Raw genomic sequence first — 13,024 nt, forward strand, 5'->3', positions numbered from 1 at the left:
GACCAGGTGTAAGTGTAACTGCCGGGTTGATTTTCCCCTGCCCCAAATCCCACACTCCCGCTGTTTCAAGTTGCTCAGGGCGCAGTGTTACCTTTGATAGTATCTGTGGAGATTCCTGTAGACGGTTTAAGCAAGGTGGGGGGTTGTTGCAGAGAATTCTGTGGCCAGTGAATCTCAGCTGTTTGGCTAAATGCCATCTTTGGTGAAGCACATTATATTTACACTTAAAATGTGAGAAATAGAGGCCATCTGCAGTGCTTTTCCCAAGAGTGATTGAGCAACATGGAATCTTCCTCGCCTGCACTGGCTGAAATCTGCCCCAGTAAAGCTAGAGGAGGAGGAGGAGGAGGAGAAGAAGGCGAACTACAAGGGGGGAGGGATAGCTCAGTGGTTTGAGCATTGGCCTGCTAAATCTAGGGTTGTGAGTTCAATCCTTGAGGAGGCCATTTAGGGAATTGGGGCAAAAATCTGTCTGGGGATTGGTCCTGCTTTGAGCAGGGGGTTGGACTAGATGACCTCCTGAGGTCTCTTCTAACCCTGATATTCTATGATTCTAAGATGGATTCTTTGGGAAATAGTCCAGTCTAGTGGTTACAGCAGAGGGTCTAGAAACTTGGGTCTGAATTCCAGCTGGGTCATTCCCCCACTTCATGACTTGAAGCAAGTCACTCCATCTATCATTGGGCATCAGGACTCCAACAAAAACCAGATGCTGTTTTATCTGAGTGGGAGCTTTTCGGAGTGCTGGGGGAGGACCACATGCTCAATTGGTGGATAACCATGGGGCATGGCTTTCCTTGCAGATTTGGTGCACCAGATGGACAAGCTGGGGACTGCAGACCTCAGCACGGCCTCCTCTGAGGAGTTCTGGCAAAAGATGGCCGAGGTGCAAAGGATGCTGAAGGAGATGAAGGAACGGGATTTCCTCAGCCAGAAAGGGGTGGCGGAACATGAACAGGAGAAGGCTCAGAAATGTAAGCCTAGCTCAGCAGGCACAGGGGATGGGAAATGCCAAGGTGCAGGCTATGTCTAGTGCTCCTGGGGCTCTTTTCCCAAACTGTCCCATCTTGAGGGCATTGCTGCAAACATTGTTTATGGGGCATCCCATTGCTGTTATCCTGTTGTGGTCACCAACATTTGGAGAGTTACACTATTGAACTGAATATGCCCCTCTAGCTTTTACAGGCTAGGAGTTTCCAGTACTGACCTCCTCAGCAGTCCAGCAATGAGGGGACAGTAATTGATAGTCCCGTTTTAGTCTCTTCTGCAAATTGCAAAGGTGCTAATAAGTGCCGGTGATTTTTCACTTCAGTCCCAACAGAATTTAGCTCCTCTGTACAAGCAAGTTCATGTACTATCAGAAGGCTTCAGATTTATTTAATTGCATTTGAATTTCATTAACTTAATGGTTCTGTATGACAACACTTAAAAATGTAGTTAGTGTTTTATATATATACATTTTTTTCTCACATGCACCTATACACGCTCGTATGTCTTGTATTTAGTGGTTGAGTAAATTGTCCCAAATGGTGACAACAGAAGTGTGTCTGTCGTTCCTTGCTCAGAGAGACCTGGAGTCTATGATTCCCCAGGGAATCTCCATTGCAATGCACTGCTCTAATCAAACAATACTGTTGCAAGAACCTCGGGGCCAAATTCTTCTCTCCACTGGCATCACTGGAGTTACTCCAGACATGCACTAGTGTAACTGTGGGAAGAGATTTCAGGTAGCAAATGGATCTTTAATCTAGCAGAAAACAACACAATGAGATCTGATGGCTGGAAGCTGGAACTAGATGTATCCAGATGAAGTGCAGATTTTTTACAGGGATGGTAATTAACCATTGGAACCACTTACCTAGGGATGTGGTGGATTCTCCATCACTTGGCAGCTTTAAATCAAGAGGGGATGTCTTTGTCTTTTTTAAAGATTTGCTGTAACTCAAACAGAAATTATGGGCTTCATGCAAAAATTACTGGGTGAGGTTCTTTGGCTTGTGTGGTCAGAGGAGATGGTGATAATGGTCCCCTTCTAGTCGTAAAATCTGTGCTTTGAGACCAGAATCGGGCCCTGAGCCTTTTGAGTAGTTTCCACTGTGTACTCAGAAAGAACTCTTAAACGTTGGGGAAACAAGAGTTTCAAGGCAATCTCCTTGTGCTCTCTGTCATCAGTGCTCCATCGCGTGAGGAGCGAGCTGTACAGCAAGTGGGAATCCAACCAAGACCTGGTGAAGAGCATCAAAGACTTACTGGCTCAATATAGCTCAGAGCTGATGGATCTCCGAGATGCTCTCAATGAGGCTGTGAACAAAACCAGGCAGACAGAGGACTTGAACAGCCTGAACCGGAACAACCTTGAGGAGATCCAGGTACAACGAGGGGTTTATTTGCATATAGGCATTCAAGGGAACTGACACCATTGGGTGAACGTGCATGGTTTTGTCAGTGGCTAAGGAATGTCTGGTATAATCTAGGTCTTGTGCCTGTTGCTTGATCCTGTGGCTCCTAACTAACACTATCCATCTGTGTCTCAAGCGAAAGAGTAAGGAGCTGCAGAAGCAGTACGGGGTGGTGCAGGACACTCTGCAGATGGCTGAGGACTCCCTGGTCCAGGTCTCGGATCTTCTACAGATAATAGAGAATGCAAAGGAGGTGAGTGATGAAAAAGCTCAGGGTTGTCCGGTGGTCGAGGTGTGTCAGATGGGTCGGTGTGTGATGCTGGTAGCAAGAGGGACAAGGCAGTGGGGGTGGGGAAGGGTGTTGGTGGAGTTGGCACTAGCCATGGGGAAGGGTGGAGGAAGAATGGTGGTGTGGGTGAATGGCATGGTGCTGGCAATGGAAAATCAGCCACGTGCTGGTCACCTGCCAGCCCCCCAGAATGTCTCTCTCCCTCCTGGGTGTGTGTCCAGCTGCAGAAGTGAGGAGCTGGCAAGGTTGGTGAATGCCCCTTGTGGGCGTGTCCTCCTGCAGGAGTACGAGAAGCTAGCCGCCCGGCTGGACGGAGCCAGGTACCCCCTGACAGAGCGAGTGAAGAAGTTTTCTCCCGCCAGCAGTAAGATCCCAGTCGTCGAAGAAGCTGAGGAGCACGCTAGGTTCCTGGATGAACTCGCTCGGAACCTTTCCAGGTACCGTCCCTGGCTGCCCCAGCTTCACCCCGGCCTGTGTGGGCCCGGCACTCTCGTGGTCTGCTCCACTTCTTATTCCTGCCTGGACCAAGGACGCTGAGCCAGCCGTGGGGTAACTCCACTGACTTGGCTCAGCGTCCTGCTCCCCAGCACATTTGCTAGGGGGACTCGGGCTGCTTGTGTAAACAAGTGGTGATGTGTGGTGGAGGGGCCTCTCCGGGGCACTCGGAGGGGTCTGAAGATTGCCGAAGTCCCTGCTTTGATATTCATCTTGGGATAATGTTTACATGTAAGAATTGATGTATTACCTGTAGCCCAGCACTCAGCAACATCCCTGTGGTAGCAAACCAGCCTGTGATGGAGAAAGCATGTGGGTAAGAACAGGGCTGGTACCTGTTTCCAAAGGGCGCAGGGCATGGTGGTGCCACCTGTTAATTGGGCGAATTTGAGTCTTCAGGATGTGATCAGCTGACCTCTTAGACCCAATCTATGTCCGAATGCTAATTGTCATTCATTATTTGTGCTGCTTCATTGGTTGTCCATCTCTTCCACTCTGCACAGCAGTAAGCAGGGGAGTGATCCTCCCTCACTCCCACCCCACCACTTCCTACTTCACAGACTGTTTCCTGCCATTTATCGTGGAAGGGCTTCTCTCTCAGAGCTGGGTGCTGGATTCAAAATGGACTGGGCACTGCAGATCTCCGGACCTGGGGGCGAGGGGTGGGTGGGAAAGAGCGGCAAATTTGGAGACCGGTATGGGGAAACCAGTTGTTCAGGCCGTGAGTGAAAACCCCACAAATGGGGGGTCTTAAAGTGGGGAGCCCAGGACAGTGACATGTGTTGCCTGTGCTTGGGTCTGGCCCCTGGTGCTCCACTGCACTTCTGACAATGGACTTTATTTATTTGTCTTCAAATGCAGCAGCATCCAGGGTGCAAACCAGGATGGGTTTATCCAGCGAGCGATCAATGCCTCCAACGCATATGCCAGCATCATCGAGGCTGTGAAGAATGCAAAGAGGGCAGCCAAAGATGCCGACGAGGCAGCCGGTGAAGCTCTGACAGTATGCAATTTCCCTTCAGGCCCATACCCACCCTTTCAAAATCCTGGCTCCAATGAGCCGGCCCGGTGCCCTTTGCTCCCCTGGCCACACTGCAGCTCTTTATGCTGATACCCGACACTGCTGTCACCCCTTCCAGCTGAGGTCTCGAATGGGCTCAGCCTGCCCTCACTGCAGTGAGACACCTGTTACTATCTCCACCTCACCACATGGGGAAACTGAGGCAGTGAGACATTAAGTGATGTGACTAAATGACTTTGGCATCTGGTACCTCAAATTCTCCTCTCTGTTACCCCTCCCCACGCATACACACAAACACACACCCCTTCCCAGCAAAACATTTGCCTGAAGGTGGTGTAGATGCTTTCTGACCAACATTGGCTATTTGCCTAGCATTTAGCCTTTGCTGAGACTGGGGAATGGGGACTTGAAGTCCTCTTCCAATCCTAGGGCTCAGCTGCTGAACCACTTGGTGCCAGGCTCCAGACAGTTAGTGAGGAGGTGTCCTGTGTGTTTGTAGAGTGTTGTATCGGGAGATCTTGGTGCCCTATCTAAAGAGCTGAAGAAGAACAGCAGTGCCGTGGAGCAAGCCGTGAAGAGGGAGCAGAGGAAACTCGATGGGGGTAAGAGAGGGGCCAGCGGTGGACACAAGTGTTCCAGGGAAATTCTTCTGCGTGGGAAAGATAGAAAGCACTCTGTGTGTGTGTGTGTGTGTTGGTTTTGGGTGGAAGTGATGGTGTGTGATGTGCTTTGGAGGAGCGATAGATGTACAAACACCTCACGTGTGTTATACGTCTATTTCCAGCTATTAAAGGGACGCTGCAGGCAGCCAAGGACAAACTGACCGATCTCCGAGAGAAGAAGGAGCAGCTCCTGAGCCAGCTGCGATCTGTACAGAACATGCTGGACAAGGACCAAGGTTTGTCTGTAGCCAGTTTCTTCTAGACAAGAGTTCTGCACATCACAAGAGAAAAGCTTAGCTGTAGTCCCTTCTAACACACAGGGCAGTCTGTGGTCACGGTAGGTACCCAGGGGTTTGCCCATCCAGTGACCTTGCGGGCGTATACCTGACCCTATAAATTGGTTAAATCTTGCTTCATTTCCTGGGCTGAAGGTCTAAACTGCCTCTACCTCCTGAGCAGGGGTGGGGGGGGAGGAGATCTTGGCAGAGGCCCGTTTTCATTGGTGCGCTTGTCATGCTTTTGAAATTGAGGAGCTGAGTGTGTGTATGAGCCACCAACTCTTGTACGTCTGTTATTGCGTAATGTCAGGTCCCATCATTGCTAAGCGGATGCAGAAGCATAGTGCTGACTCCAGTCATAAGCTAGGAGCTCTGCCCTCCCTCCCGCTCTTTGCTGAGTTTGAGACTTGTCTCCTTTCCTCTCCAAGATAACACCACGGCAGTTATTCAGAATGCCAAGGCAGCAGCTGCAGCAGCCAACGACACGGTTGCCAGGGTGGAAGATACATTGAGCAACATGAAGAAGAACCTGGATGAGTGGAAAGACCAGTATGGAGGCCTTAAAAATGAAGACTTAAACCAGGCAGTTCAAGACGCCAAGAAGTCTGGTATGGAAAGATGGGGGTTAGCCGTGGTATCCCCATACTGGGGATAAAGGCCAGGACGCTGCTGTCGTCATGAAGCACTTCACTGTGGTAGCTAAGTGCTGCTCTGTCTCTGTTGTTCCCTGCTGACAAGTTTAAGGGGAGGCTGTTGTGTGTCCCCCTCTGATTTCCTCTCTCTTCGCAAAGTCCAGGTCATCCACTGGGGCGGGTTGTGGATGTTCTTACAATGTGCTTGGATGCACTTTATGGCTGTATTTTTAAAAGTCACTTTTGTTAATGCTGCCGGCAAGTCCTGCAAGAGAGGTGTGCACGTCAGCCACTGCTTCGCTCCCTGTGACAGCTGCGCTGTGTCCATTTCTTTGGCTTGCGCCCTCTGATAGCTGAGTGTAGGATCCCTTTCCACCCCGCTGATCATTATCCCCTGTTCCCCTTTGCCTCCCCGAATCACGCCCTCCAGTGTCGAACCTGGAAAGCACCATTCCGCTGCTGCTGGAGAAGTTGAGTGGCCTGGAGAACAGGAGGAACAAGAACTCCACTGTGTCCGAGAACATCCTGCGAATCCGCCAGCTGATCACGCAGGCCAGAAATGCTGCTAGCAAGGTAGGGGCGTGGGGGAGAGGGCTGTATATGTGAGAGTGCTGGTGTGCGACGGGTCGGAAGGTGAACCCCTGAGGGCTCTAATTAGCACAGGCAGGCACCAAGCAAACCTCCCTTAGGCTGCTCTCCGCAAGGCTTCATGGGACCCCCTGAGTTTGGTTTGGATCTTGTTTGGCCAAAGCAGGTTCACTGATTTTGTATGAAGGCAATGCATGCGGAAACTTTATTCCCCTTTTGACTGGCCAGTGAGGCTACATTTTGCATCATATAGGGCAGTTTTAAAAACGGATTTTCAAGGCTGTGGAAATGTGGGGTGAGCAGGGATTGCTCTGAAGTCCAGATATTGGGGGATCCATTTGAGGGGGTAGAGAAGTCAGTCTTGATCGTACACTTTGTGGTCTCCCCTGGCCCCTCCAAATCTGCAGCAGGCTCCACATGGTCTTTATGGATCTCCCCTTCAGAGCCTCCATAAAAGTACTTTGTCGTGGTTAAATCTTGGCTTTAAGTACAGCTGGGCAAAAGATTTCAGGCAAAGCTTTTTTTGGGGGGGCCAAACAGTGCAGATTCAGGTCGACTGAAACATTTTGCAAACTTGTGTCAAATTCACTGACCTAGTTCTTGGCCAAAGAGAAACAAACAAAAAACAATTCCCCCCAAATCAAAATGTTTCATTTTGACAGTTTTGAAAGAAAACCTTTCACGTCTTTTATCTGACATTTGCATCCATTTTATTTAAAAATCATTTGAGATTTTTTTTTAAAAAAGTTTGGTTCTCATCTAAATGCAGGGTTTGGGGTTTTTTTTCAACTTTTTGGTTCACCCAAAAATTCAACAATTTTTAGTTTCAAGTCGACTCAAAGTGAATTTTTTTTCCTTGATCTGTTCTGCAAGTGAACCAAAAATCACCTCCAAGGAGGAAGGGTCCCAGCACTCAGGCGCTCTCCTGAACCTGAGCATCTCCACTGACATTTTTAGCCCCGCACCCTGAGGCCCACAAGCCCAAGTCAGCTGACCTGGGCTCTGAGACTCGGTGCCGCAGGTTTTTCATTGCAGCGCAGACACACGCGAAATGCGACTCTGCCTGGGCTGTCACCATAAATGAGGAGTCAGGCTGCCTGGGCTGCTTCCGTCAGCTTGGCTTTGATTTCTCCCCCTCTAGGTGAAGGTACCACTGAAGTTCAATGGCACCTCGGGCGTCCAGGTCCGGACTCCCAGTGACCTGCAGGATTTGTCGGCCTACACCTCCCTCAAGTTCTACATCCAGAACCCGGAGCCCAAACCCAGGCAGCGGCGTCAGGACGGGGCCGACGCGGGACAGTTCGTATTGTACCTGGGCAATAAAGACGTAAGAGCTGCCCATCCAAGCACAGGAGTGGGAGAGGGAACCAGCAGGCAGAGCTTGGGCTGGGAGATCCAGAAGGGGAACAAGTGTGAGATGGATGTCAGTGCAGAGCTCTGGATGGGGTGGGAAAGTCTCGTATCAGGAAGGTCTTATATGCTGCATTCAGCCAGTGAATATCTAAGCCAGCTGTCTCCATTCACCCAGCTTCACCCTACTGCTTGTAAAGGTTTCAGGCACTGAGAGTGGGAGCAGGGTGTCCACTGTTATTGCCAAACATTATTGAATTCAAACCGAGAGGAGAGGGGACAAAACCTTCCTCCGGGCGGAGCCTGGGGGCTGCTGTCGTCCCCTCAGAGGGGCCCTGGGAGAGTGTGATAGGAGACAGCAATCGCATGGGCCATGCCGCCCCCAGGGCTAGATGCTGCTCATTTACAGGAGAGCCACTGGGCTGTGTGTGAAGGTAACTGAGCCTCCAGCCCACGCACATTCCCACTGCGACGTGAACACCACGTTGCTTTGATCCTAGCCCTTGCAATGGCGCATCCCTCTGACGCGCAGGTGCTGGGCTCTGCATGCACTGGAGTGTTTATTTTTTGAGGGATGAGCGTATCTGGTTTGAATATTGTGTCCTTTGGTTGGAGCTAGGCCTCCAATAACCCCCTGGAAGACTGTGCACTCAGCCGTAAAAATCCTGAGAGCCGCCTTGCCTTGAGAGCATTACTTTAAACTCCCTCAACGATTTCCCCTTTTCGGACGGGTTCGCTGCAAACCCTTTGGATTGTTTGCTCTGTGCATTCAGGCCACTGGAGACTACATGGGCATCGTGCTCAAAGACCGCAAAGTGCAGTGGATCTATAAACTTGGGGACGAAGAACCGACCTATCTAACAATTGATGAAGAGATCGGAGAGCAGTTTGCTGCCGTCAGCATCAACAGGTACAAAATCCACACAAGCCACGCGCGTAGCCGGCTGAGCCAGAGAAGAAACTAAAGCAGCAGAGGGAGACTTTGCATAGTGGAAGCGAGAGGGCGAGAGAGAGTAATTTGCATTCTCATCGGTGACAGTTCTCGGAGTGAATCACCTTGTTACCCTCTCCCCTATCCCGGGCTCCAGGAAGAGGGACACTTCCTAGTGCTTAACTGGGTGCCAACCCCCTGACACCTCCTGTCTGTTGGCCACCCAAACATTCTTCTAGCTATGCCAGCCTTTACTTGACCTTCCAGGTTAACAGGAGGTGCACCCCAGTCCCTGAGCCCCTTTGAAGTGTTCCCCTGTAGTCCAGTCCCTTCTCCACTGAACACTCTCAGAAGTACCACTGAGCAGCGTACACACCAGCTTGTATGATTCAGCTCGGGATCAGCCCCGTGTACAGCCCCACAGCACTGAGATACATTTGTAGTGAAAACAAGAATACGTTTATTAACACAGAACAGAGAGTCTAATATTCCCGTGAGGAAGGATAATGGAAACAGAAGTGTTACGTATAAAACAAAATCAACACGCGCTTTCTAGAGACTAAATTTAACTGAACAGGTTAACCTCCTGTCTAAAGCAGTCTTCATCTCACCCAAAGCCTTTTGCTGCGTTTCCAACCAAGGCTGGTTGTGGTCCTATTTTAATAAATGTAAATGCACTGTCTGTTTACTTCCTAGGTACAGGATAAGAGGGTGTTCTCCTTGTCCCCCAGTTACAATCCAGTAAACCTTGGAAGGGCACCCCCAGATAAGGGTCTTTTCCCTCTGCTGTTCTTCTCTTCCTGTTAAATCTCTGTCTTTCATCTGCAGTTAGCTCAGGCTGGGGATTGGGAATGAGGCAATATTCGGTTTACATTTCAACAAATAGATGGATAAACATCTCTGGTCTGACGGGACACCAGTTTTTCACCTCTGGTTGGTGACCGCCTGTCACAGTACATATACACAACTCCTTAAGTATCATCCACACATTTCTCTCGCAGCAGATACGAGGATCAGTATTATATAAGCTTTTATTAGAGATCTCCCATGGCCCTCTTCGGTGAACTAGAATGTATGAGCTAGATTCAGCAGATACCTGTAACCTCTCTGCATCCTCTCTGTGCCCCTTTGCCAGCGGCATTAGGAGGTTCTTGGGTCACAGCATCTTTCACCCTTACAGTCACACATTACTTAAACTTCTCCTCTCCCTGGTGAGATGAGGAAAGGATACCACAGGGCTCCCGTCACCAAAACGCAGCCATATCCAGGGCGAAATGCAGCAGCTGATTAACAGCGTGCGGGAAGGGAAGAATGACCCTGCATCCAATTGACACACAAGAAACGTTGGCATATAGCACGTAATGTGGAGTCAGGATTTAATGAGAGGGCAGGGTCCCAGTCCAGTGCAAGCCTGCAGGTGGCACTATTACATACACGTCCTAGCAGTGCCATGGGTCTTTGAAAGGTGGCCAGGACTTCAGGGTAAAAATCTCACCCGAAAGATCCAAAATATATCTTTCTTCCTCCGCCCCCGCCCCCAAATGCCCAAGGGAGTGCTTGGCTCTAAACACATCCTGCAGAGGCTGGGGAAGGGAGAGCAGAGACAGGCCTTCCTGGGCAAAGAGGCAACGCTTGTGCCTAGTTCCACGACTGGAGCCTGCCTCCCCGCAGATGAGCATTTCACCTCGTGGCTACAGGCTTTAAAGCCCAGTGAAGCTGCTGTGATTTGCTGACTACTCTGAGATGCTCCAGTTTAAGTGCACTGCAGTCTCATGCAGTTGGATAGAGCTGAGGGGGAGGTTTGGGTGTGGAGAGGGATTCCCCGTCTGCCTGGCTCTCTCCTCCCCTTGTACTGACTGTGTGATCTGGGGGGGGGCAGGATCCTGCAGTATGGACACATGTCTGTGATCGTGGAGAAGCAAACCTTGCACGAGACGAAAGGAGACAGCGTAGCCAAAGGAGAGCAGGGGCTGCTCAACCTCGAGCCGCACAACGTGGTCTTCTATGTGGGAGGCTACCCCGCCGGCTTCACGGTGAGATGGGTTAACGCAGCGGAGCGGGCAGAGACTGGGTTCCTGGATTCTTTGGGCCAGATCCTCAGTTGACTCCATTTACACTGTGGGCACATTGGTGTCTCTCCTGGACCAGGCTTTGCGATACCACAAAGCGCCTTTTCCCTCTGTTCCTCCCCCTGGCTCCCCGCCTGCACAGGCCTGGGGTGTAGCTTGTTTCTGTGGGTATGCCTGGGTCAGATACAGCTCTGGCTCCCTCCCCACCCCTTGTCAGCGGCACAAACCGCAGGGGGCCGCGCTCGTGCTATCAAATTAATGAACAAGCTGTTCTGGATCCATCAGGCGGCACTTAGTGCACAAAGGTGGCCCTGCTGTACCATTCTGTCCTGAGCCGCTCTGTGCCTGTCCTCTGTTGGGAAGTCCCATAAGATTTCCTTCTCTAAATACTGTTGGATGGGGATGGGGGGATTCTTTGGGTCAGCCCCTTGTACATGTTCCTCCAGCTGCCCATGGCAGGTGCTCTGGCTTCACCCTTAACACATGTCCCAGGTGTTTCCATCTTTTCTGGATAACATTAGAGATAAGGGGTTGTTGAGCTCTCTGGTGAATCTTGGCATTTGTTATAAGCTCATTCCATTTAATACCTAGCATTGTTCGGAGGCATTTGCTTTCTTTGCCCGTTGGCTGTTTATTTCCCTTACGTTAAAGTGAGAGCTGCACGCTCAGGAAGGCAGGATCTGCCCTGCTAGATTAAACTAACCCTAAAGAAGTATAGCCGTAGACAGTGACCTTCTTCTTCAGCCTCCAGTGACGCTGCGCTACCCCAGCTACCGGGGCTGCATCGAGATGGATACGCTGAACGAGGAGGTGGTGAGTCTATACAACTTCCAGCGCACCTTCCACCTGGACACAGCGGCTGACAAACCCTGTGCAAGGTACGAGAATTCAGTACACTGCCTTCAGCATGACGGGAACGTCTCCGTCCCTCCAGAGCTTAGAAGGGGGCCGAGATAGTCACCAGGGAGGGGGTGACTTGCAGTTAAACCTTAGACTGCGTTGGACCATCGCAGATTTTTGTTGAAAGCTCTTCCCCACCCCTAAAAGTCTGTAACTCTTTTTCTTTCTCTTGCCTTGCTCAGGTCCAAATCCACGGGAGATCCCTGGCTGACAGATGGCTCCTACTTTGATGGTACCGGCTACGCAGAAATCAAATTTGAGAGCCAGATCGGCTCGACCAAGCGCTTTGAACAGGAAATTCGTGTGGTCTCTTACAACGGGATTCTCTTCTTCTTGGAGCATCAGGCAGGTCCCCCTCCCGAATTTGTCCTTTGTTCATCTCGGGGGGGTTCGCATACACTAGTGATGATGGTGCTCTGGTTCCAAACACTGCAATCCCGTGCGGGGAGGGTGGGAAGTGTCACCTCAGTACACCAGGAGGCTGAGTTGGGCTTGTTTTACCCTCCCCACAGGGCCAGTTCCTGTGCCTGGCTGTTCAGGATGGAAAGCTGGTGCTTTTCTATGACTTCAAGGAAGTCCTTGAGATGGCAGCACCCAACAGTGACCCCACGTCTCTCACCGTCAGCAGCACCACGAACAAAGCGGTAATGCAGAGCAGGAGACGCTCCACCCCAGAGTCGGTGTTGCCCTGGGCTCCTAGACGAGCGATCTCTGCTTGGGATCTAGAAGTGGGGGGCCTGGCAGCAGCAGCAGGAGATGCCTGGCCTGATCCAGCTGGCATCACACCTGGCCGTTTGGAGGGGACCTGCTCAGTTCCACGGTGTCCACTCACAGGAGAGCCTGCCACTTGCTCTTCTCCCAAGGCATTTGCTGATTGTGCAGCGCTGGCCAAGGGCTTGCGTGGGCTGCTCGTCCAGCGTCCTTGTGTGAGGACGAGGGATGTTATCACAGGCTCCGGTAGGGGTAAACACGGTGAAGCGACCGACACCATCCCAAGCTCGGGCTAGGGGAAGCCCAAGGCACTGTCTGTCTCGGTGCAGGCACTGCCTGCATTTGCAGCCTTGTTGCAGGAAAGGCTGCAGCAGTGCAAAGCAGCTGAGTAATGCAGCACAGGCTGACTGTGATAATCCATCCCCTTAGCAGGCATCTGGGAGCTTGCCGGAGATCCTCCTGGGGCTGTCTCTCTCCAAGGGACTCATCCCCCTTTGCTGGCCAGCGCTTCGCTATGGAAACCCAAAGCGTAAGCGTGGCACTTATAGGCACTGGTTCTCCCATAGCGTGGATGGGGCTCCTGGTACATAGATGCTCAGAGCAGGACAGACCAAGTCCTGCAGGCTCTGGGACGCTGTCCTGGCACTGAGGGGCTGATTCTCATTCTCATGTGCTGCTCCACTGGGGATAAACCCTCAC

At 51.3% G+C, this 13,024-nt stretch overlaps 1 protein-coding gene across 3 annotated transcripts in view; it reads left to right on the forward strand.

Moving 5' to 3' along the window:
- The window catches only part of LAMA5 (laminin subunit alpha 5), a 163,278-nt gene that overhangs the window by 138,101 nt on the left and 12,153 nt on the right, over positions 1-13,024 (forward strand). For all 3 annotated transcript variants that reach the window (XM_024199016.3, XM_024199017.3, XM_024199018.3), the window contains exons 52-66: positions 804-974; positions 2,173-2,369; positions 2,536-2,652; positions 2,971-3,125; positions 4,045-4,186; positions 4,704-4,806; positions 4,989-5,102; positions 5,573-5,752; positions 6,207-6,349; positions 7,506-7,691; positions 8,488-8,624; positions 10,525-10,678; positions 11,459-11,592; positions 11,797-11,959; positions 12,127-12,258. In XM_024199016.3, the coding sequence (XP_024054784.2) occupies positions 804-974; positions 2,173-2,369; positions 2,536-2,652; positions 2,971-3,125; positions 4,045-4,186; positions 4,704-4,806; positions 4,989-5,102; positions 5,573-5,752; positions 6,207-6,349; positions 7,506-7,691; positions 8,488-8,624; positions 10,525-10,678; positions 11,459-11,592; positions 11,797-11,959; positions 12,127-12,258 (2,228 nt within the window). The remainder of the gene's footprint in view (positions 1-803; positions 975-2,172; positions 2,370-2,535; positions 2,653-2,970; positions 3,126-4,044; positions 4,187-4,703; positions 4,807-4,988; positions 5,103-5,572; positions 5,753-6,206; positions 6,350-7,505; positions 7,692-8,487; positions 8,625-10,524; positions 10,679-11,458; positions 11,593-11,796; positions 11,960-12,126; positions 12,259-13,024) is intronic.

The sequence above is a fragment of the Terrapene carolina genome, unplaced genomic scaffold, assembly GCF_002925995.2.
Source record: "Terrapene carolina triunguis isolate 2854851 unplaced genomic scaffold, T_m_triunguis-2.0 Scaffold130, whole genome shotgun sequence".
Classification (NCBI taxonomy): domain Eukaryota; kingdom Metazoa; phylum Chordata; order Testudines; family Emydidae; genus Terrapene; species Terrapene triunguis.